At 40.4% G+C, this 22,685-nt stretch overlaps 1 protein-coding gene across 1 annotated transcript in view; it reads left to right on the top strand.

Annotated features, from left to right (window-relative positions):
• Positions 1 to 22,685, top strand: part of LOC136860514 (protogenin) — a 606,373-nt gene that overhangs the window by 141,388 nt on the left and 442,300 nt on the right. Inside the window, exon 2 of the mRNA XM_067138762.2 lies at positions 16,415 to 16,626. Within this exon, the coding sequence (XP_066994863.2) occupies positions 16,415 to 16,626 (212 nt within the window). The remainder of the gene's footprint in view (positions 1 to 16,414; positions 16,627 to 22,685) is intronic.

Consider the following 22,685-nt stretch of genomic DNA (forward strand, 5'->3'; position numbering starts at 1 on the left):
GGTCACGTAGCTGTCAGCTTGCATTCAGGAGATACTATGTTTGAACCCCATTGTCAAGATGATTTCAAATTTTTACATCAGGCAAATGCTGGGGCTGTACCTTAATTAAGGCCACAGTCATTTACTTCCCACTCCTAGCCCTTTCCTCTCCCATAGTTGCCGTAAGACCTGTGTGTGTCGGTGCGACGTAAAGCAAATTGGTACAAAAAAGAAAATAAGACAAGATGTACATGATAGCCTGGAACTGTGCTTCGTTTATCAGTTTCTGTATTTATAGTATTAAAAGCTATTCAATATATTTTCTGTATATACAGTTTGTTTTCCCTTCGTACAATACGTGTAGCAGTCCCATTCATACCTTACCAGATTTTACAATTTAGAGACTAGATGTGCCACACCGTGTGAACATCTGAGTCTTTTACTTTCGTCAATATTATTATTCCTTTAAATGTCACACAGGACTATATACAAGCGTAATAAATTATTGACCGAGCGAGTTGACCGTGCGCTTACGGCCACGCAGCTGTAAGCTTGCTTTCAGGAAATAGTGGGTTCAAACTCCATTGTCGGCAGCCCCGCAGATGGTTTTCCGTGGTTTCCCATTTTCACACCAGGCAAATGCTGGCGATATACCTTCAGTAAGCCTGTGGGCGCTTCCTTCCCACTCCTAGTTCTTTCCTATCCCATCGTCGCCATAAGGCCTATCTGTGTCGGTGCGATGTAAAACATATTGTAAAAAATATTGTAAGTATATTTTCAGTTCAATCATAGCGTTTACCACTCTCCCTTTCCCTGAACGGAAATAATTTTACAAGTTAAAATCATAAAGTAAACCATACATTTCAGGAAAAGTTGTATAAAAACTCCATAATAGGCTGAAACCACAACAGAGCGTCATATTTCCACTTGTAATCGCATTTAGAAAACATCGACAATAATAATAATAATAATAATAATAATAATAATAATAATAATAATAATAATAATAATAATGGCTTTACGTCCCACTAACTACTTTCGCGGTTTTCGGAGACACTGAGGTGTCTGAATTTTTTCCCACGGGAGTTCTTTCATGTGCCCGTAAATCTAACTGCAAGAGGCTGACATATTTGAGCACCTTAAAGTATAACCGGACTGAGCTAGACTCGAACCTGCCAACTTCGGCTTAGAAAGCTAGGGTCTAAACCGGCGATGACAATATTTTATCTAATTCACCCCAAAATCTCGCCAAAGCGTTTAGGCCTAAAATTTCGCTCATCCGCTTCGTACGAGAGAGGACGTTTTCTGTCGTTGGGCAGAATTGTAGCAAAGTCGTGGTAATTTACACAAAAGATGGCGAAATATACGTGCCCTCCTTCTAAAGGTATGTTCTTAGAAGACTTAATTGTTTTGTTGTTGTTTGTTCAGTCTTCAGCCCTAAGGCTGGTTGGATCCTCAACAGCTCCGCCATCAACTATCATAGATGGCCTAGGCATCAACTGAAGAGTCGTACTAGGGAAATGAGTGGTGAGGTAGTTTCCCGTTGCTTTTCTCACTGAGTCAGAAGTTGCTATTACATATCAGTCTGCCAAGCCCACTGAAATGCATGCACCAACCGACCCTATGATCAACATTTTCACACCATTCATAGCAGGGACTGGCACAGGTACGTCTATTTTTATATATAGTCGGCCACTTTCAACCCCCACATCAACCGCACTACCACAGCTACCGACACACAACCACTATAGTAGTCTGATTCGTTGGCTGAATGGTCAGCGTACTGGCCTTCAGTTCAGAGGGTCCCGGGTTCGATTCCCGGCCGGGTTGGGGATTATTTTAACCTTTATTGGTTAATTCCACTGGCCCGGGGGCTGGGTGTTTGTGCTGTCCCCAACATCTCTGCAACTCACACACCAAGCATAACACTATCCTCCACCACAATAACACGCAGTTCCTACCTACACATGGCAGATGCCGCCCACCCTCATCGGATGGTCTGTCTGCCAAGGGCTTCACTCGGCTAGAAATAGTCACACGAAATTAATTACCACTATAGTGCGCGATGGGAGATTCGAGGCTACTACCACATACAAACACCAGTGGTCTGCGGTGGGTAGTTGTGGATGTATTTTTTTATTGCTATTTGCTTTACGTCGCACCGACACAGATAGGTCTTATGGCGACGATGGGTTAGGAAAGGCCTAGAAATTGGAAAGGAGCGGCCGTGGTCTTAATTAAGGTATAGCCCCGGCATTTGCCTGGTGTGAAAATGGGAAACTACGAAAAACCATCTTCAGGGCTGCCGACAGTGGGGCTCGAACCCACAATCTCCCGATTACTGGATACTGGCCGCACTTAAGCGACTGCAGCTATCGAGCTCGGTAGTTGTGGCTGTAAGGTGAAATAAACGGACACGCACATCTATATTTATACATGTATTTATTATTATTATTATTATTATTATTATTATTATTATTGTCTTCGCAGGTGTTACTTTGAAATGAGAAGCTAACAGATTCGATTAATATTATTTTTATTATATAACCGAGCTGAGTGGCTCAGACGGTGCGAGCGCTGGCTTATCGAACTCAAGTTGGCAGGTTTGGTCCCGGTTCAGTCCGGTGGTATTTTTAGGTGCTCAAATACGCCAACATCATGCCGGATTTACCGGCACGTAAAGGAACTCCTGTAGGATAAAATTCCGGCTCCTTGTCCTCCCCGAAAACCGTAAAAGTAGTTTATAGGTCGTAAAATTATTGTTATTATATTGTTTTATATTTCAATTAAAATAAAGTTTAAATGGTAATCGGGGGAAAGTGTTAAACCCGGTAAACCCCTACTGCAACCCCACCCCCTCCACATTTCTCCTACACTGCTGCGTTAGGTTGAGGAGCTAATTTTGTTTCCCGACATTTTAATTTCACATTTTCATCACTGGAATTAAGACTAACATCCCTCAGTTTTATCATACCGTCCGAATTGGCCGTGCAGTTAGGGTCGCGCAGCTGTGAGCTTGCATTCGTTTCGAACTCCACTGTCGGCAGCCCTGAAGATGGTATTCCACGGTTTCTCATTTTCAAATCACACAAAAGCTGTTGCATGTCCTCGTCCAAATCGAAGCGACGGTTTTTACGTTCTCTTTTATGGGTGATAAATGCAGTATTTGCAGAATAAGCTGGTCCAGATTGCAGGCAAGGTGAAGTAGAACTTCCCACGGGAAACATCATAACAGGTCGCCATTGATCCTTCTCCAATTATGCTAGACATTATCATGGAGAGGAAGTATGCCACCATGTTTGTTTGCTTTCAGTGGTGCTTCGAGTCATGCAGTGTTTTCCCGTATTGTGCAGCGCTGACAACAACCTTGAGAGGCCAGTTGATGAGTAGTGATCTTTTTCAATCAAGAAAGAACGCTAATATATTACAATGTGATCTTTTAACCCTTCACCGTCTCCAGAATATCACGATAAATAATTTAAACACAAACCTCACGTGCAACGCCTTTATCTCATTAGTCATTTGTTGAAGCATGCTTTTTCTTCGCATTAATGATAAACGCAACAAAAATATTTTGAAGCGATTTCGAGATATCTTAACGAATCATGTGGTTCTGATTAACAAAATAGTGATATTATATTTGTGAATAAAACGATAAGGCCAATTCTAAATGAAATTTACTTGGTTTTACGATAAGTGCGAATCCCCAGCGAAATTCATAGGAAAACCCGTTCCATTGACAAATTGCTTGGCAGAAATAGAAGACACAGTGCTACCAAAATGTTCATCCTTGTAAAAAAATCCCAAGGAGTGTTTGTTTTTGAAATTCGTATGTTTATTGCAGTCGTTGTTTTCTAATTAGAAAGGTATTATCCATATGCCCATTTGCTGGTTTCAGTCGAAGTGTAAGATGAATGTAATTCTAACACTCCCGTGGCAAAATGTTGGTGCCGTGGTTGTAAACAAAATTGAATAGCTCATGTCTCCAAAAGATGCCGGCATGTTATTTGAACTTCTGAATTGTCTTTTTCATCAGGTTAATGCAGTTCAGTTCAGTTATAAAAATGTTTCGCTTATGAGTGAAAATGTACATTTCCATTTCGATTTCTTGTTCATCCGTTGATGCAGAGATGGTTTTATCCAAATCAAAATTCGATTGTAATTGTCCGGAGACGACTAATGAAAGTGAACTTAAATGCCACATGTACATATTATCTTTTACAAAATAATGAATATATGGGCGTAAAGGTAATTACAGCGTTATTATGTATTAAATGTAATCTACTAACCTTAATTAGGACTATAATAAAGAAATAATGAATGATTACCAGTACTATTATTTGTATACATACCTTTCACATAAATAATTCAGAAATCACGTTAAACCTTTTTATGATAATCTTACATATATTAACGCGAAAAAATCATAAGTCTAGTCATATGCTTCGGAACTAACACTGCAGATGTGTTCGGATTATCCCATTTATTCTCTTCCTATGCACCGAATACCTTTTAGGCAATACTCAAAGCGTCGTTTAATAACCGGAATTTCACACGTCGATCCCTTTAAATAAGTTTATTCATTTCAGCACGGTGTCAACTATGACTTGCGCACAACGACCACTGTAAGGAAGATTCTATGTACCTTGTCTTCCCTGTCTGAGTTGCCTGCATCTCTCACTGTCAGAAAGATTCTACACCACTGGTCGGCATGTTTCTGCTCAGAGACCCCGTACTTCCGAGGAGGCGCACTCGCTGCTGAATAATCTCTGCGTACCGAGAGCGGCTTGTATGGTAAGGGCTGGCACGGAACTTATGCACGTGCAGTGTGTGCTCGATTTTTCTGTGTTAGAATGGTGGGAGTATAGATTATTCTCAACTGACTAGAAATTTCAATCCATTACAGTGCGAGTGATAGTACTTGTATGAAAAAAATCTGCATTAGATGAATCAATGGATGCATAAACAACATGAGTCCACTTTTTGTGAAAATTGAATTAAAGGCAGTCTAACATTTAAAAAAGTAGATGTGTGCTTTGACACAAAAATAACACGGGTACTTTTTTTTAAAAAATGGATGTAGCTGCATGATCTATTCTGTTCTTTCTTCTTATTAACCTTTTGACACCTGCACATGTACTATCACATGGATGTCCACGCATAGCATGGTATTGGATAACACCCCTGAACCTTCCGATACTTACGAGACAGTTCTCTACCTCGACAATTGAACTGTTGAGTTTTAGAAGGGTACTAACTGAATCTTCGTAACTTTTCAGAAGAGAAAAATAAAATTTGTAACATCTGCATTTTATTACACAATATGTATACAGAAGTATATCTCTATATTAAAGGGCATATATATATTTTATTTAACTATGCTACTGGTTTTCTTTTGAAGCAATATTATGCAGCTATAGGATTATACAGACACTAACTGTATCAGATAGAGAAATATTACAGTTTGTAAAAGTTTTGACATTTTCTCTTTTCGTATGGTTCTACAAACTGAATGCTATATTCGTATAATTAGGGTATATGTTCCTTTAATTAGAGAAATGTCGAATAATGCCCGGTGAGACAATTCCGGAAAATGGTGGCATGTCGAAGTGTGTGACTTGCATCCTGGTAGAACTGGGTTTCTTGGCGGACTTTCTAATAGATATAGTCCCGACCGAGATGAAGAACACTATAACCATTTTGCATCACCATTTGAATTTTTGAATTTAAAGAATGGATTTTAAATACTTTCGTTACGATTTTTTCCGTAACTTAAATCTATTGAAACGGCATATAAAGTATTCTGGATCCATATTGTCAGCTGTACATACAGGCAGATGAATACATTTATCTGGATAGTTCCATATATGACCTACCATGGCGCTTGCGGAGTTGGATGAATATGGGCTACAATTTAGAAAGAGGCTGCTGTGAAACCATGATGAATTACCATCGAAGTATTTTCTTGGATACTACAGGAAACAATTTCCACGATGTTCGATGCTAATACCCGAAGCAACTTGACCACCTTGTTTAGAATCTCAGCGCGTTGAACTAGAACACAACAGTTAAGAAAGAGAGAAAAAAATTGACGTGAGCTCACCGACAGTCGATATAATGATGATGATGATGATGATGATGATGATGATGGCGTTGATGAATATGATTTAACCACCTGGTTCCGTGACTCAATTGGGAGAGCATTTACCTTCGGTTCAGAAGGTCTCGGGTAGGCCGGGGATTTTCACCGCGTCACGTTAATTGTTCTAGCTCAAGGGCTGGGTGTTCATGATCGTCTCCATAAACATCTGCATTTACATTTACAAACACCACATCACACTACCAACCATCACAAGTACTCATTCTACCATCAATTCAACTATAGTGAATACGTACATCCACAGGCTCTCAGGAAGGGCATCCGGCCATCAAACTGGTCGACCCCAATGATTAGAAAAATGTCAAAAATAATAATAAATAAATCTTCATTATAGACTGTTATGCCTTTCAGTGTTCAGTCTACAAGCGTTTGTGAATCTAGGCCTACTAATCGCCACCACAATCTTCTGTTTTTCTGTGGCCTCATGTACTTCTGTATCTGTTATTTTTAAATCGTTGGAAACTGATCTAACCATCGTCGTCTTGATCTTCCGCTATTCATCTTACCCTCCACAACAGATTCTATTATTCTCCTAGGTAACCTATCCTCCATTCGCCTTACATGACAAAGACCGAAGTCGGTTTATGCGTTCAGCTTCATCCATCGAGTTCAACTTATCCTTTATTTCCTCCTTCCGAGTACCCTCTTGCCAATGTACCTGTTCGTACCAGCAATCATTCCCGCTACTTTCATGTGTGTTATTTCTAGCTTATGAATAAGATATCGTGGGTCCACCCAGCTTTCACTCCCGTAAAGCAAAGTTTGTCTGAAAATAGGCCGATGTAAATATAGTTTCGTCCGGGAGCTGAATAAGAATAATGTTAATCGTAACTGCGAGCTCACTGCATTAGCGTTACTGCACCTTGATTCAATCTTACTACAGTACCATCCTGGGAGAACACACATTCTAAATACTTGACATCTACCTGTTCCAGCTTTTAATCCCCAATCTGACATTCAATTCTGTTGGATTTCTTACCTACGGACATCAATGTAGTTCTAAGAAGGCTAATTTTCATACTCATACTCTAACGGTTCAAATGCCGTTACAAGATGATATCGGTATTATTATTATTATTATTATTATTATTATTATTATTATTGTTCCGAGGTATCTGTGGAACAGCAGAGGTGAAAGAAGGTGCGGGGGTGAACAGGTCTCAGAATACGAAATTAAAGTTAAGATAAAATTTAACAAGGTTATATTTTCTTAGCAAAATCAAGAAATAACAAGAATGGCAGGTACAGAGTAGCAAGGTAACAAATGTACAATTACAGTATTCACAGGATTTGGGCTTCGAGCCCCGGACTCACAATTCTTGAGCAATTAGCCCAACTTTACCCAAAAAACAAGATTCGACAAAGGGGCAGAAGACCCCGATCATGTTCAGAAGCACTTGCTCCCAATTACAAAATAAAGCCTCCTCGAGGCACCCAAAATCAATTTCAAAAGAGCGATCCGCTCTCAAAGTTTAAGCCTATCAAAGGCCACACCAAACTCAACTTTCAAGCTGTCCTCCAAGGACATAGACACAGGGGTAAAAAGATACCCAACCTACTGAGGCCTATTAAGTGAAGAAACAGAAATATTACATGGCCTCGACAATACCAATTTGAGAGGAGGCGAAGCTGCACTCCTAATACATTTTGTTTAAAACCTACTTGGCACTAGGCCGTTAATGCAAGGGCTAATCCCATACTAAGGAGGTGACTTATATGAGAAGACAATTTACATTACGCTAGACAGGAAGAAACGGTTGAGAAAATAAGTTCACCTCGAAGCAATATGAGTGGGAGCTCGAGAGGGTTAAGCACTCTCTATCCCAATATGTCGTTTAAAAGATAGAATAGATACAAGTGTCTTTACATTTTAAAGGAAAGTTACATGGAAGAGGCTTCGGACCTGCCCCGAGAGTTAAACTGCTGAGCTAGCAAGAAAAGAAGTTATTAAAAGGCCATTACCTTGTGGTTGAACTGCTGCCCGAAGAAAGAGGCGCTTCCCGCCCCCTGCTACGTACTTTATGCACTGATAGATGTTACTGAAGTGGCGCGGAGACCCGAAAATCAGCAGTTTATATACTCTCGCGGAAAGTTCGAGGCGTTTCAGGAATGAGAACACCCTCCCACAAGAATTTTATTGGCTAGGGTTAAGCAACATATCCAAGTTGAAGAAGATACACCTGATTGGTCATAAATTAATTAAAGAAATTCGTGATTGGCTAAATTCAAACCTGGCGGAAGGAAGGGGTTAATATTGCCAACATAAACAATAACTGAAAGAAATTTAACAAAGAACAAACTTATGAACACCAAATTTCTTCAAAAACATAGTTCTTTCACTTCGCACCAGGGTGCATAATTGTATTTCTTCAGTAGTGCCGTCTGGAAGAGAATGTCCACACTTCTTACTACAGGCAAAACAAAAATACATCGAAAACGACCCAGTTCAGAAACTTCAAAATTTACAAGTAGTGACATCTTCTGAGACACTTGAAAATTTACGCAGTAGATAAAGTTCAGATTTCCTCCAGTAGAGGAGTTTCAACTGGCGCAAAGTTCGAATTAGCGGCATGGAGGTGTACCACCCGGTACAATTATTATTATTATTATTATTATTATTATGCCAGTATTATTATTTTTTCTGTGATAGTATTACTATTATTGTAACTATTATTATTATTGTTCAATTCTGCAATGATTGTCGCTTGCGTGATTGTAGTCAAATTGTTACGTATATATATATATATATATATATATATATATATATGTGTGTGTGTGTGTGTGTGTGTGTGTGTGTGTGTGTGTGTGTGTGTGTGTGTGTGTGTGTGTGTGTATGTAGATTAACACTAAAACATATACAGTAAGAGTTGCTGTATATCAGAGGTGGATGTAGTGTGTGCAATAACTTGTGACATTGTAACATTGCGAAATACTGCTGGCGTTACTGCCTAGTCATCGCTACGTCATCGTGCGCGTTTAGCGGTGAGCTCACTTTCTTGCAGATACCCGGGGTGCCGCTGGCGGTTTCACCATAGGGTGTAACATTTTTCGCGAGGTGGGAGTAGATCACAGTTATTTCTGGAGATTGCGTAGGTGTGTCAACCAACGTCTATAAAAGGTGGCTGTATATTGTAGCGCCAGTCATTATTCATTTGGAAGGAGAGGCCACAGTTGGTCGGTCACTTAGTTGAAGATACGGAAGGGAAGGCTTACCACGAAGTCATAGGATAGACTTTCCAAGAAGTCATCACATGGATACTTGTCGTCAGTGAAACAAAATGTATACATCACCAAATTAGGCTTGGTACATCTACAGCAAATACAAATTCAAAGGAATACGTCGTAATTACACTCAAAGTGTTGAAGGTACAGTCAAGTGAACCAGTGAGGGATAAATTTCGTGTATAATTGTTTAATGTCCGGTCAAGAAGAATTCAAATTCATGCCTAGTTTCTTTCAGTTCCAATGTCATAATTTTATATTCTCATCTGTTTTAATAGCAGCAGTTCTCACTATTTTTATTGGAATTATTTCAAGAATATAGTTTGTTCTATCAAATTAATTCATCGTTTTATTTAAACAGTAACATTTCTTAACCTCAAATTTAATGGGGAAACCGAACGCCAATGTCTTTTTCCCAGAACTTATATGGTATGTTGTCACAAGTAAGCTTATTACCCCACCAAAAAAAAAAAAAAGACAAACCCCATCGCACTACAGCCCTTGAAGGGCCTTGGCCTACTAAGCGACCGCTGCTCAGCCCGGAGGCCTGCAGATTACGAGGTGTCGTGTGGTCAGCACGACGAATCCTCTCGGCCGTTATTCTTGGCTTTCTAGACCTTATTACCCCACACCCTAGAGATATTCAAGAATCTCATTCATTCTCTTATTGCTGCACTGAGTTGTAGCTGGCCCCCTTCAAATAACGTATGTGTAAGTAAGCAGGTAAGAACTAAGTGTGAGTCCAAGGTCCGACGATTGTGTATTTTATTTAATGAGTATTAATTTTCATAATTGTCAATTTAAATGCAGTTTTATATAATTTTAAAGTAAGTAAAAGAGAAATTTCTCAACTCGTTGCACCTGTTATCAAGTTCCAATCTGTCACAAGCTGTCATTAAGGGTGTCCGGACATTTCGTACCACCCAGGTCGTTATCTACCTGCGAACGGTTTTCCCGTAATCCCCAAGTATTTTCGTCAGGACAATCCGTACCACTTGATGTCAAATTGGGATTCCCTTTTCACGCCAGCGGGCATAATGAGCTTTACAGACACACTTTAGAAATCAGAAATAAAAATAATTTTCAACATTATTTTGCTGAAGAAAACTATATTATTTAAATAATTGACCTTTAAACTTATCACTTATGTTTACGTAAATATTGTCAAAAGAAAGTCGATTTTTGAAGTATAAATCCCGAAGCAAAACAATACATCGTGTTTTGACGTATTGTCCCTGACAAGCATAAATATGGATAATATTACTATTATTGCGAATATTTATAAACTACTACATCATTTCAGTATCAAGTAAGTAAAATAAAAGATTTTGATGAACTGGCCGACACGGGCTTGAAGGTCACGCGGAAGCATGAAACTACTGAAAGGTGGCAGTAGCTACTGTAGGTCCCAGCGAAAGACGAATACGAGATAAGAATTAACCCGTATGCCAGTCAGATCAGTTGCGCCCGACGGAAGATTAATATCAGTAGTGTTCATACCGTGCAGAGGCTTCTGCGCCATTAGTGGACAATGGATATACAAGTGCATACATTAATTACGATATCGTTGTTGCTTCACAATACTACCCACTCTTTCAAGTGGTATGGAATGTCCTCTCCTAAATATTTTAAAGTCATTAGCTAACACTTCGCAGGTAATCAGTCGGTCAAGTGGTACGAAATGTCCGTGCTGCGAAATGACCCAGAACCGTCATTAAGCAAAGTCGTCAGCATGAGCCAGACTGCTTACTACATTTTAACCTAACTGAATCCCTCCCTGCCAGTTAATACCTTTCAGCAGATGGCCCATGTACACTTTGAACAACAAAGGTTTTTTTTTGTAGTGGCTTTACGTCGCAACGACAGAGATAGGTCTTATGGCGATGATGGGATAGGAAAGGCCTAGTAGTTGGAAGAAAGCGGCCGTGGCGTTAATTAAGGTACAGCCCCAATATTTGCCTGGTGTGAAAATGAGAAACCACAGAAAACCATTTTCAAGGATGCCGACACAGGGATTCGCACCCACTATCTCCCGGATGCTCACAGGCGCGGGCTGCTAACCGCACGGCCACCTCGCCCGGTAGGTTAAAGATAACAGCCTTGCCTAATCCCATATAAGTACCTTGAACCAAGAACTCATTCTACCATCAATTCTCACTGCAGCCCAATTGTCAGCGTAAATGCCTGTGATTTTGATTATCTGCACTTAATCCCATAATCCCCCAGTACGGAGAACATCTTTTCCCTCAGTACTCTGTCGTATGCCTTCTCTAGATCTACGATACATAAATATAACCCTCCATTCCTCTCGTAGCATTTTTCAGTTACTTGGCGCATACTGCAAATCAGATCCTGACAGCCCCTCTGTGGTCTGAAACCGCACTGGTTTTCATCCAACTTCCTCTCAGCCACTGGTCGCACCCTCCCTTCCAAGATGCCAGTGAACACCTTGCTTGGTATACAGATCAATGAGTTACCTCGATAGTTGTTGCAATCCTTTCTGTTCCCTTGCTTGCATATAGGTGCAATTACTGTTTTTGTCCAATTGGAATGTACCTTACTAACACTCCATGCTAGTCTTATTACTATATGAAGCCATTTTTTCCCTGCCTTCCCACTATACTTTCACCTTTTCAGGCCTAATTTAATTTATTCCTGCTGCTTCATGATAATGGAGTTTATTTACCACCCTTTCCACTTCCTCGAGCGTAATTTCACCAATATCGTTGTCCTCCTCGCCATGAGCTCGGTTGTTCGCAACGTCGCCAGGAAGAATTCCTTTTACGTTGATGAGAAGAATTTCAAAATATTCCTTCCACCTCTCCAATGATTACTGTTAATATATTTACTCTTTCCCACTAACCATTTACCATTTCAGTAAGAAAAATTTAGAAGGTATTTTACTCTGTCGTCAGCTGAAAAAGGAAGCCTACTCTGCTGATATTCCGGTTTATCTGATTGAGTAGAAGCAATGCTTTATTGTGTCGACTTCTTAACAGTGAGAAAGGGAAAATGCTTTCCAGTCGATGATACACAAAACAAAATATTAAGACGTGTGAACCGAAATTAAACCTTTTTGTTTTTTTACTTGTTTCCCTCATGTTCCAACCCTACGTCAGGGGTTATGGACACCATGATGGAAAAGCATGTCGACGGTTCTCATTCAGGAGTCCCTTTCTCGAGCATGGTGCATCGCATCCTACAGGTTCTTTATTTGGTATGCCCATTGCGATGGTGCACCTCCTCTGGATCTTCGGCAGTCGTCTCTTTCTTCGATCAGTTTTTCCATTACCTCGGCTCTCCAAAGTATTTCACAGTATTTCGTCTTCACACCGACTTTTCTCAGGATCCACTCGTTGGTACGGTGTGCCGGCCATGGTAATCGAAATAGTCTTCTACAACACCACAGTTCCAGAGCATGGATCCCGCGGCGGTTGCCATCTTCACAGTCCAAGTTTCTGCCGCATATGTTGGTGTGGAGAGTTCGCACCAGTTGAGGAGTTTCGCCTTGTCGGTGACGGAGGTGTTCTTCCAGCTGTGAGTCAACCCCGCTGTTGAATTTCTCGCCATTACGATTCGCCTTGCGGATATTAGGCTCGCAGTCGCCAATATTCAAAATGGTTGGTCTCATAGCCAGTGGACTTTTGTGATATCTGGGTGATTGTAATAGAGCGGTCTACAATAATCCCTTTCGTCTTCGAATGGTTAAATTCGAGTTCATACACTCTGCTCCGATCTTATCATCTCCGCATGATGGTCTCTGGTCATGCTCATCTTTGGTTATTATCAGTGTGTCACAAGCGTACCGTAGATTGCTAATTTTCTTGCTACTAACTTCGATGCCGCCAATCCCTCGTGATGTGCTTGCTGTAGACATTGAAAAGGAGGGTCGATATAATGTATCTTTGCCTCACTCTAGCAGCGGTTGAGAAGGTGTGCCAGAGGGTGTCATTGTCACGTAGCTCCGCCGTATTTGAAGAGTACAGATGCTTAATGAGGTTCACCTGGTGTCTCTGCGTCTCTTTTGCATGAGAATCGTCCAGAGCTTCGACCATCTTGTCGAAGGCTTTCTTCAAATACACGAAGCATATGGACATCATTGCTTGGCCTTCTCGATGAGTTGTCGAACGTTCAGCATCTGCTCATGCGTTTCCCTTGCCTGGAATGAATCCCGTCTCCTCGTCCAGTATTTGTGGGAGGAGGAAGGTCTGCAGCTTCTTGTTCAGTATCCTTGCGCATGGTTTTGTTGGCGTGGGAGTCGACGACTATTGTGTGATAGTTTCCGCAGTTACCGAGCTCGATAGCTTAAGTCACTTAAGTGCGGCCAGAATCCAGCATTCGGGAGATAGTGGGTTCGAACCCCGCTGTCGGCAGCCCTGAAGGTGGTTTTCCGTTGTTTCTCATTTTCACACCAGGGAAATGCTGGGACTGTACTTTATTAAGGCTACGGCCGCTTCGTTCCCACTCCTAGCCCTTTCATGTCCTCTCGTCGCCATAAGACCTATCTGTGTCGATGCGACGTAAAACAACTTGTAAAGAAAGTTTCCGCAGTCGAGTAGGGAACATTTCTTGAACAATGGTATGAAGATGGAGTGGCTCTGTGGCTCTTCTGGCACAGGTTGTGGAGGATGTCAACGCCCAGCTCGCGCATGTTCTTCAGGATTTCAGCGGTAATTCCATCAAAGCCTGGAGCTTCCTGATTTCGCAACTTCTTCACCGCACGTTCAAACTATCTGAGGTTCGCTGGTTCAACCTGGTCTACTGGTATGGGTTGTGGGTTGTTGTACAACCTTATGCTGTACTGCCTCCATATTTTGACTATGCCCTTCGTGTCTGTGATGGCATTGACTTGTTTTTCCTGTTGAGCTATGTCTTGGCTTTGAACTTTTCAGCAAGGTATTTTTCGTTGTTGTGGAACTGTTTAAGAATGGTTCAGTTACATGCTGTTCCAGCTTCGTGCACAACTTGATGTGTTCGTTCTTATCTACAAGCGAGCCTGATGTCTCTGTTCACCTTTACCATCATTCATTCCTGTTGCTTAGGGCTTGTGATTGAGAGACGAATATTCGAGTCGTTTGTAGACCAGCGGCAAGGTCTTATTGACATCCAGTGTTGTCGTATCACTACTTGTTCAGGAAACAGACAAACATATTTTGATGATTGTGTCGTCGATGAAGCTTAAAAATATTTGCTTGGGCAGGATATCACTGCCTGTTATCGAGTGCGGAAAATCTACTGTGACGAAATGCTTCATGAAAAACTCTGGTGGAATACAGCTAATCCCAGTTATTCTTTTGCGTTGGGATAGTGACATTTTACAGATTACATAGAAGAACTGTTACCAAGTCAGTTTACTGGAGATAGGATTTTAATGCCGAGAACCTAAAATGTATCCTGAGTATATTAGTGTGATAAGTGTTCCATGCTTTCTCTTGGTATGATAAACTTGTCCCAATTAAACGTCTCGTTCACCTTCCATTTCCACACAACGTTTGACGTCACCCTAACTTTCATCTCCAAATTACATAGAACATTCTTTCAGTTAATGTCTGTTGAGTGGTGAATAAGTGTGCTGAAGTGTCAAGTTTTCTTCCGAAAGTCTCACAATTATCACGAAATGTTTACTCCAGTCGTATTTTATTTATTTGTATTCAGTTTGGTAATTGTCGAGCCAAATCAGATAAAACGGTTAACGTACGATTCTCTTTTTGCTCCCTTCCCCTCAACACATAGCCTACTGCCCAGCCAGTTTTCTTCTTCGAGTAGAGAATTGTTTTAGGATGTATTTGCGAATTGTGTACAGTTTCTGACACACAAAGTGATCAGCTAAAATTTTCAAGGTCTCAGAGTACAAACACTGTTGACGGTGGTGATCATTATTTTAAGTGGGAGAACAATTAGGCATTCATTCTCCCTTCACATTGATCGGGGGTCCGGTTCCATGGCTAATTGGTTAGCATGCTGGCCTTTGGTTCAAGGGGTCCCAGGTTCGATTCCCGGTCGGGTTGGGGATTTTAACTTTCATTAGTTAATTCCTATGCTTCGGGAGCTGGGCGTTTGTGACGTTTTCAGCATTAGATTTCATCGTAGGTAGGGCGCCATCCTCACAGACGCGCAGGTCGCCTATACGGCGTCAACTCGAAAGGCCTGGACCAGGTCTCTCCGAATGCCACTCGCCATTATTGTTATTAATCGGGGAAAATGGAAGAGGCCAGCTTCTTCGAAGAAAGAAGGTATCGGCAAAAGAAAGTAAAGGGCTGTGGAAGAGATGACTGTAAAAGACTCTAAGGTCTTGCAAACTTAATACCGTTGGGTAGGAAGAGAACACGAGTTGACCAAAGGAGGTGAGATAGGAAAGATGAAAGTAAGGAGCCGAGTAGAAGTGGAAGGCAGGAGCCCCGTACCCCAAGTCCAGAGCCTCTGGAGTCCCCCATTCAGTCGCCTTTTACGACAGGCGGGGGCACTATGAATGTATTCTACCTCCCCTGTCCACAGGGGATAAGCGTGACCGAGAGGAAGGAGCACATTATCATAGAGATTCTTTGGCTAGGTAAATCGAGGAGGTTTCTGTTTTTCAGAGCGAGTTTAAAGGATCAAATTTGGTGCAAATTGCCTTAAAAGCTGCTTGTCACTATCCTTACACAATGGAATTATGGAAGTTCATTGGGAAAATGTATATTGGACAAATGTGTGTTAAATAGTAAGATAATACATATTTTAATACACACAAATATAGCATGGAATGAGGTATACAAAGTACGACACTTGATTCTTCCGTGCAAGAGTCCCTTCATATTTTGTCAGGTGTACAGGTATGAAAATGTTACAGTTTGTCTTATTTGTCCTCATATGGCACTGAATAATTCTAGAAAATTAAGTACCGTAGCTTGCTTTTTGAACTACCCTCCTCGTAGCGTCTTCCATACTCACAACAGTCCGTATCATCTGAGGGGTAATATGAGTTATTAATTCTACTCTCTGTTCTGTCGAGAATTTTGAATTTCAGTTTGAGATCTGAACTTTTTCGTGAACTAATTCTATTTGTTGTTACAGGGGCGGCGGGGCTGGAGTTGTCGCTGGGCTTCGCACGCCAACCCCAGGATGCGGTGGGCGTGCGCAGTCGGCCGCTCACCCTGGAGTGTGTGGTTACAAGCACTCTGCCCGAAGTCAACATTAGCTGGACTCACGATGGGAAACTCTTGCAGTTCGGACCCGCGGAATCGCGTCGCGTGCTGCTGGAGAACGGTTCACTCCACTTCAAGAAGGTATGTTGAAACATTGTTGTATAGAATCTCGAATGAGTTCAACATTCGAAGACCAAATTATACATTGCTGACTTGTTTGCTTTAGCCGGTAAGGAGTCCATTAAATAGGCATTTACATTGTGCAAAATATCTGAAGTCTATGAATCTCTGAAGTAGCAGTGAAAAAACAGCCTTCTGCACAGGCAGCGTCATAGATTGCTGGTCCAATAACTAATTGGCGCGAAAGGAATAGAGTCGCAGAGGGAACATAACACTTGGACGCTACACATTTGGCTGCTGATATTAAAGTAGAAAGTAGTGGAGCAAGGGCAGTTCAGACACAGAGCAGATGATTTGAATATTGCTGAATTACATTTTTAAATTGGGCTAATGTAATCAAGGTCAGTGACCTCTGGCGTCATCGTGACGTCATAACCTAAGCTAATCTTACAAGCTCCTTGCGAGGGGTTCCATCGGTCAGGTTAGTAACCGTTTTGGGGGGGAGTAGGGCTAATAGACCAGCGACCCTGATCAGTCTACCAAAAACTTTCCAACTGGTGGCTCACTGAGCATTCACCGGTTTCCCCAGCAATCCTCCAGTTTCCCTTAAGCTCGAAGCCCAAGAACGGTGGACCACTAAGACCGGCAGTTCACCCATATGCGAACTACAAGTCCTCCCTCGTGTATGGGTATGGCCATTCATACTGCAGTTTGAGGTAGAGAGTGGGAGAAATGAGAAGGTGAAAGCTATATAGAGAGCGCTAATATCGGTCAGTGGTGGAAAATAAGAGCTCGCTACCAGTGATCAGAGTTCATTAGATAGTTGTTAGGTGGTAGCATGTGTCTTAAGATGGCGGTGTGGTCATATGTTCTTGAACCAAAGCGCGTGTTTTGAATGTTGACAACTGACTAAAACCACGTGTGTAGAGCGCAGTTCGAGCATAGGGTGGTGGTACTGAACCCTTGGCTTACCCATGTATCGTCAGCTGTATGCCTCAGCTGCTCCAGTAGAACAATCAACTCTTGAATCTTATGCGTACCGAATTCTTTCATGTTACTTCGTAACACTGACCCCGAACGATAACTGAGAGTTAACCCATACGATCCATAGAAAGTCCGACCTTCCACAAATAGAATTCCAGATTTAAATTTAATTCATTTTATCCACCAGTGACCAGTCGAATATCCTATCGGATACCGGAACATCACCCGAATGGATCCTTAATCGAGCCAAAATTAACTTGCAGTTGGTCTGGGTCGATTGTAAAATATTTATTTCATAGCATGGTACTTTTTACAAATTAACAGAAATGATCAAAATATAAAAGAAAATTACACCATGCGTTGTTATCTCACGATACCCTTAAGTTACAGTTAAACCCAGATGCTGAACCGTGCCTTGGAAGGAACCAACAACATTTGATCCATCGTCCAAACCGATTAATGAAAACAACTGACCTACAACTGGAACTATACTGTATACACAGCACCCCGATCCTATCATCGAACCTAACGCTAAGTGTCTGCATGTCCCTAACTACTGAATGAAAATCGGAAATAACTAAAGTACACGGACGGATAATCTATCACCAAAGCTCAAACAAAGTGAAGTTCATTCAAGAAAGATAAACTCTAATCTCATGTAATAATTGGTGGTGAACTCAAATCGATAATCACGCACATCAAACTAACTGATGACTGATGCTGTGAGGATCCAAATTGCCTGCAGTGTCAACCTAGCATGTCGATATTAACTATTCACTAAGTTGAACCTTTATTAAACTCACGCGTGACAAACTACCACACACTAGCTCTCTTCAATCCGCCAAGCCCGCTTCGCTTCCCTACAATGTTTCCTAAACGCGAGATATTTCGCTACGTGAAGTTGAAAAGCAAAAAGTACATCTCCAACCAGCAGTAAGTTACCTAAAACACAGCTTCGAAATCTACTTCGATCCTGAGGTCTGTTATCAATCTACATTCTGCTATCATGACATGAAATCGTCACATGGAATTAAATTATTTTACCTATGTATCACAGGGAATTAAAATCATGGAATGGATATCACTTGCATCTAAACTGTTTTGCAATATACACACATTTAGTACTAGCAATCTTTCCGTTCTTATATTCACTCAGTATTCATAAATCTAGCATCTTTACAGAGTGTCGTCTCTTTATACAGCCTGTCTTGGAAATATCTCTCAACGAATACAACCTGTCTAAAAAATTCTCTTCATTAAAGTACAGGGCTTCTTTCAGCCTCAAACTTCCTTTATCCTTATTCTCATAAAATATTTTCTTTTAAAAATCACAATTGATCCCGTGACCCAACAAATTCCATAAAGATATCAAAATTTTCCTATCTCAAACCTCAGAAGCGAAGTAAAATGCCGTGATACTGGTTCTCCATAACACGGTGTCACAAAACATGCTAACAAAATTCCAAAATATTACATCTTCGCTGAATTTCAATACTCGCTTCACGAACATCGCTCAAACGTGATTGTAAAACATGTTGGGCCTATCGTCTCAAATTTATTCATGACATTATTATTATTATTATTATTATTATTATTATTATTATTATTATTATTACTACGGAAATTTTGTGGATCACAGAGGTGTAAGAAGGTGCCGGGGTGAATGGACGGATAAGGGAATGACCAGAGCATAAGTTAAAGCACTAAATTTTGAAATTTTATTTCTTTTCTCTTTTTTTTTAATAATTTTAAAATTTGATAGAAGATTTGGAACAAATAACAGTTACGTGGAAAAGAGCTCGTCAGCTCTGACGGCAACAGCGGACTGTATGTCCAAAGTCAGGTACAAGAACTAGAGAGAATATACAAGGGGATGAGTGTAGTAGCCTCGAACAGGTACGCTATTTATAAGAGCATGTTTGCTACACTAATTTACATAGCCTAGGAGTCTGAGCTCCAAAAGTTAATATCGTTCAATCTCTCACAGGCATACGTTTCTTACAAAGTATTGCCTGACAAACTTTACAGTCACTTCTGCTCAACAGTTCGTTACACACTGTTCTATAAACAATTACAGTTTAAACAGGGGCAATGAGTGCCCATTCTAAATGGCCTTAGAGAAAGAAAGGGTTTAACATAATTGGCCAGGAACAAATGGCTAGGAGACGAAACACTTGCACTCCTTTTTGAAAAACTCTTAAAATCCTAAGTGAGTTTATGGCCTGAAGTTGCGGAGACTAAACCAATTCTACAGAGGGGTGACTAATCGAGAAATATTAAATCCCAAAAGTATGTTAAGAAGTTAGAGGTTTAGAAAATTGTAGTCACGCCATACCAAGTTGAATGGGAATCAACAGAGGGTAATCATTCTTTGTGCCCTTACGTTACATATTTCCCAGTAGGGAATAAAACAAGAGTCCTTAGACTGGCCGAAAATTTTACATTTAAACCACCAGGTTTAGAAATTGACATAAAATAAGAGGTTCGAAACCTTCCCCTCAAGCTACCTGCCGGAGCTATCACATGTTAAGAAAATTCTCCCATTACCTTGAGTTGCTGGGCCTTCCAAACGCCGACCGAGACCCCTGTCCCCGAAGAACACGCCGCACTCACTAAATTGGAGCGATGAAGATGACAACACGGCCTTAAAGCGCCCAGCTTTTATAGCATCTCCGAGGGGAAGTTTCCAGAACTGTCTTCAGATAGACTGGATGGATGTACACACCACCAATTTTAATTGCATAGAGAAAATATTCCAAAAATTCCTGATAGGTTATAATTAAGGAAGAAGGAAGCAGCAGGAGTGTTGAAAACTTTGGTACATAAAAAAAAAATCTACAAAAACTTCATGTTTGCTTCCAGTCGCAGTACAAATCTATATATATAAAATAACTTGTCCTGACTGACTGATTCATAATCGCCTAGCCAAAACTACTGGACATAGAGGAATGAAATGTTGGGGATACATTCATACTACAATGTAGGTGCTCGCTAAGGGAGGATTTTTGGGTATTCCGTCGCTAGGGGGGTGAAAAAGGGGGAAGGGTGAATTTTTAAAATGAGTGTAGCTATATCTCAAAACTTTACACATCTAAACATTGGTATTTATAATCTCATTTGAAAATAAAGAAATACGTATTTTATTGTTTTCGGAAAATCCTAATAGGAGGGGTGAAAGAGGGTGAAAAAATTGTTAAATGCCTTTAATGAGGATACTTATATCTCAGAAACTGAAGATATTACAGACCTGAAAATTCGTATTTGGGATCTCCTTTAAAAGTAAAGAAACACGTATTTTTTGTTTTTGGAAAATCCAATTAATGGGGGTTGGAAAGGGGGGTGAATTTTTTAAATGAGGATATATGTATATCAAAAACTTAAACGTTTACAGACGTAAAAATTGGTATTTGGAATCTCCCTTAAAAATAAAGAAACATACTTTTTGTTTTCGGAAATCCCATTAAGGGGGATGAAAATAAGAGAAAAGTGGATGAACACCTTTTATGAGGAGACATATCTCGAAAACTGAAGATGTTACAGACATAAAAATTGGAATTTGGAATCCCCTTTGAAAATAAAGAAACATGTATTTTTGTGTTTTTGGATAATCCAATGTATGGGGGGTGAACAGGAGTGACAAGCGGGGTGAATTTTTAAAAAGGCTATATCTCCAAAATATCTCAGACAGGTAACATACTACAGATTTGAAAACTGGTCATTAGAATTTCCTGTAAAAATAAAGAAACATAAATATTTTTCTCGGAAAATCAACTTAAAGGGGAATTGAGAAAGGGGGTAATTTTTTAAAATTAGCATATTTACAGTATATCTCAAAAACTTAACATGTTGCAGACGTGAAAATTGGTATTTGGAATCTCCTTTAAAAATAAAGAAACACACATTTTCGGTGGGGGGAATCAACTTCGTAGTGGGGGGGGGGAACGGAGATGAATTCCTTTTACGAGGATATATGTATCTCAAAAACTCTAGATGTTACAGACATGAAAATTTGTATTTGGAATTTTCTTTCAAAGTAAAGAAACACATAATCTTTTGTCTTTGGACAATCCACTGAAGGGGGGGGGGGCGAATTAATTGAAAAATTAGTTTAATTCTTTGTATGAGTATACTTATATCTCAAAAACTAAAGATGTTACACACGTGAAAATTAGTATTTGGAATCTCCTTTAAAAATAAAGAAACACGCATTTTTGGAGGTGGGGGGGAATCAATTTAACGGGCTGGGGTGAAAAAGGATTTGAATTATTTTTGTGAAGATACTTATATCTCAAAAACTAAAGATGTTAAAAGCGTGAAAATTGGTATGTGGAATCTCCTTTAAAAATAAACACGCACTTTCGGGGAGGGGAAATTCAGCTTAATGGGTAGGAAGTGGGGTGAAAAAAGAGTTGAATTACGTTTTTGAGGATACTTATGTCTCAAAAACTGAAGATGTTACAGACGTGAAAATTAGTATTTGGAATCTCCTTTAAAAAATGAAATGTCGTATGGCTTTTAGTGCCGGGATATCCCAGGACGGGTTCGGCTCGCCAGGTGCAGATCTTTGTATTTGACACCCGTAGGTGACCTGCGCGTCGTGATGAGGATGAAATGATGATGAAGACAACACGTACACCCAGACCCCGTGCCATTGGAATTAACCAATTAAGGTTAAAATCCCCGACCCGGCCGGGAATCGAACCCGGGACCCTCTGAACCGAAGGCCAGTACGCTGACCGTTCAGCCAGCGAGTCGGACTCTCCTTTAAAAATAAAGAAACACGCAATTGGTTTGTTTTTTTTCCAGAAAATCTTCGTAAGGTGTGTGGGGTTGAAAATAAGTAAATAAGGAGTTGACATATGTTTATGAGGATACTTTATCTTAAAAACTGAAACTGTTACAGACGTGCAAGTAGGTATTTTGAATTTTCTTTCATAATAAAGAAACACGTATTTTTTTTCGGAAAATCCAGTTAAGGGGCTGAAAGGAATTGGAAAAGCAGTTAAATTTTTAAAGTGAGTACCGATATACCTACGTTATATGTCACAAACTTAACATGTTAGAGACTAAGAACCTTGGTATTTGGAAAGTAATTT

Source organism: Anabrus simplex, chromosome 1 (genome assembly GCF_040414725.1).
Source record: "Anabrus simplex isolate iqAnaSimp1 chromosome 1, ASM4041472v1, whole genome shotgun sequence".
NCBI classification, from domain to species: Eukaryota; Metazoa; Arthropoda; class Insecta; order Orthoptera; family Tettigoniidae; genus Anabrus; species Anabrus simplex.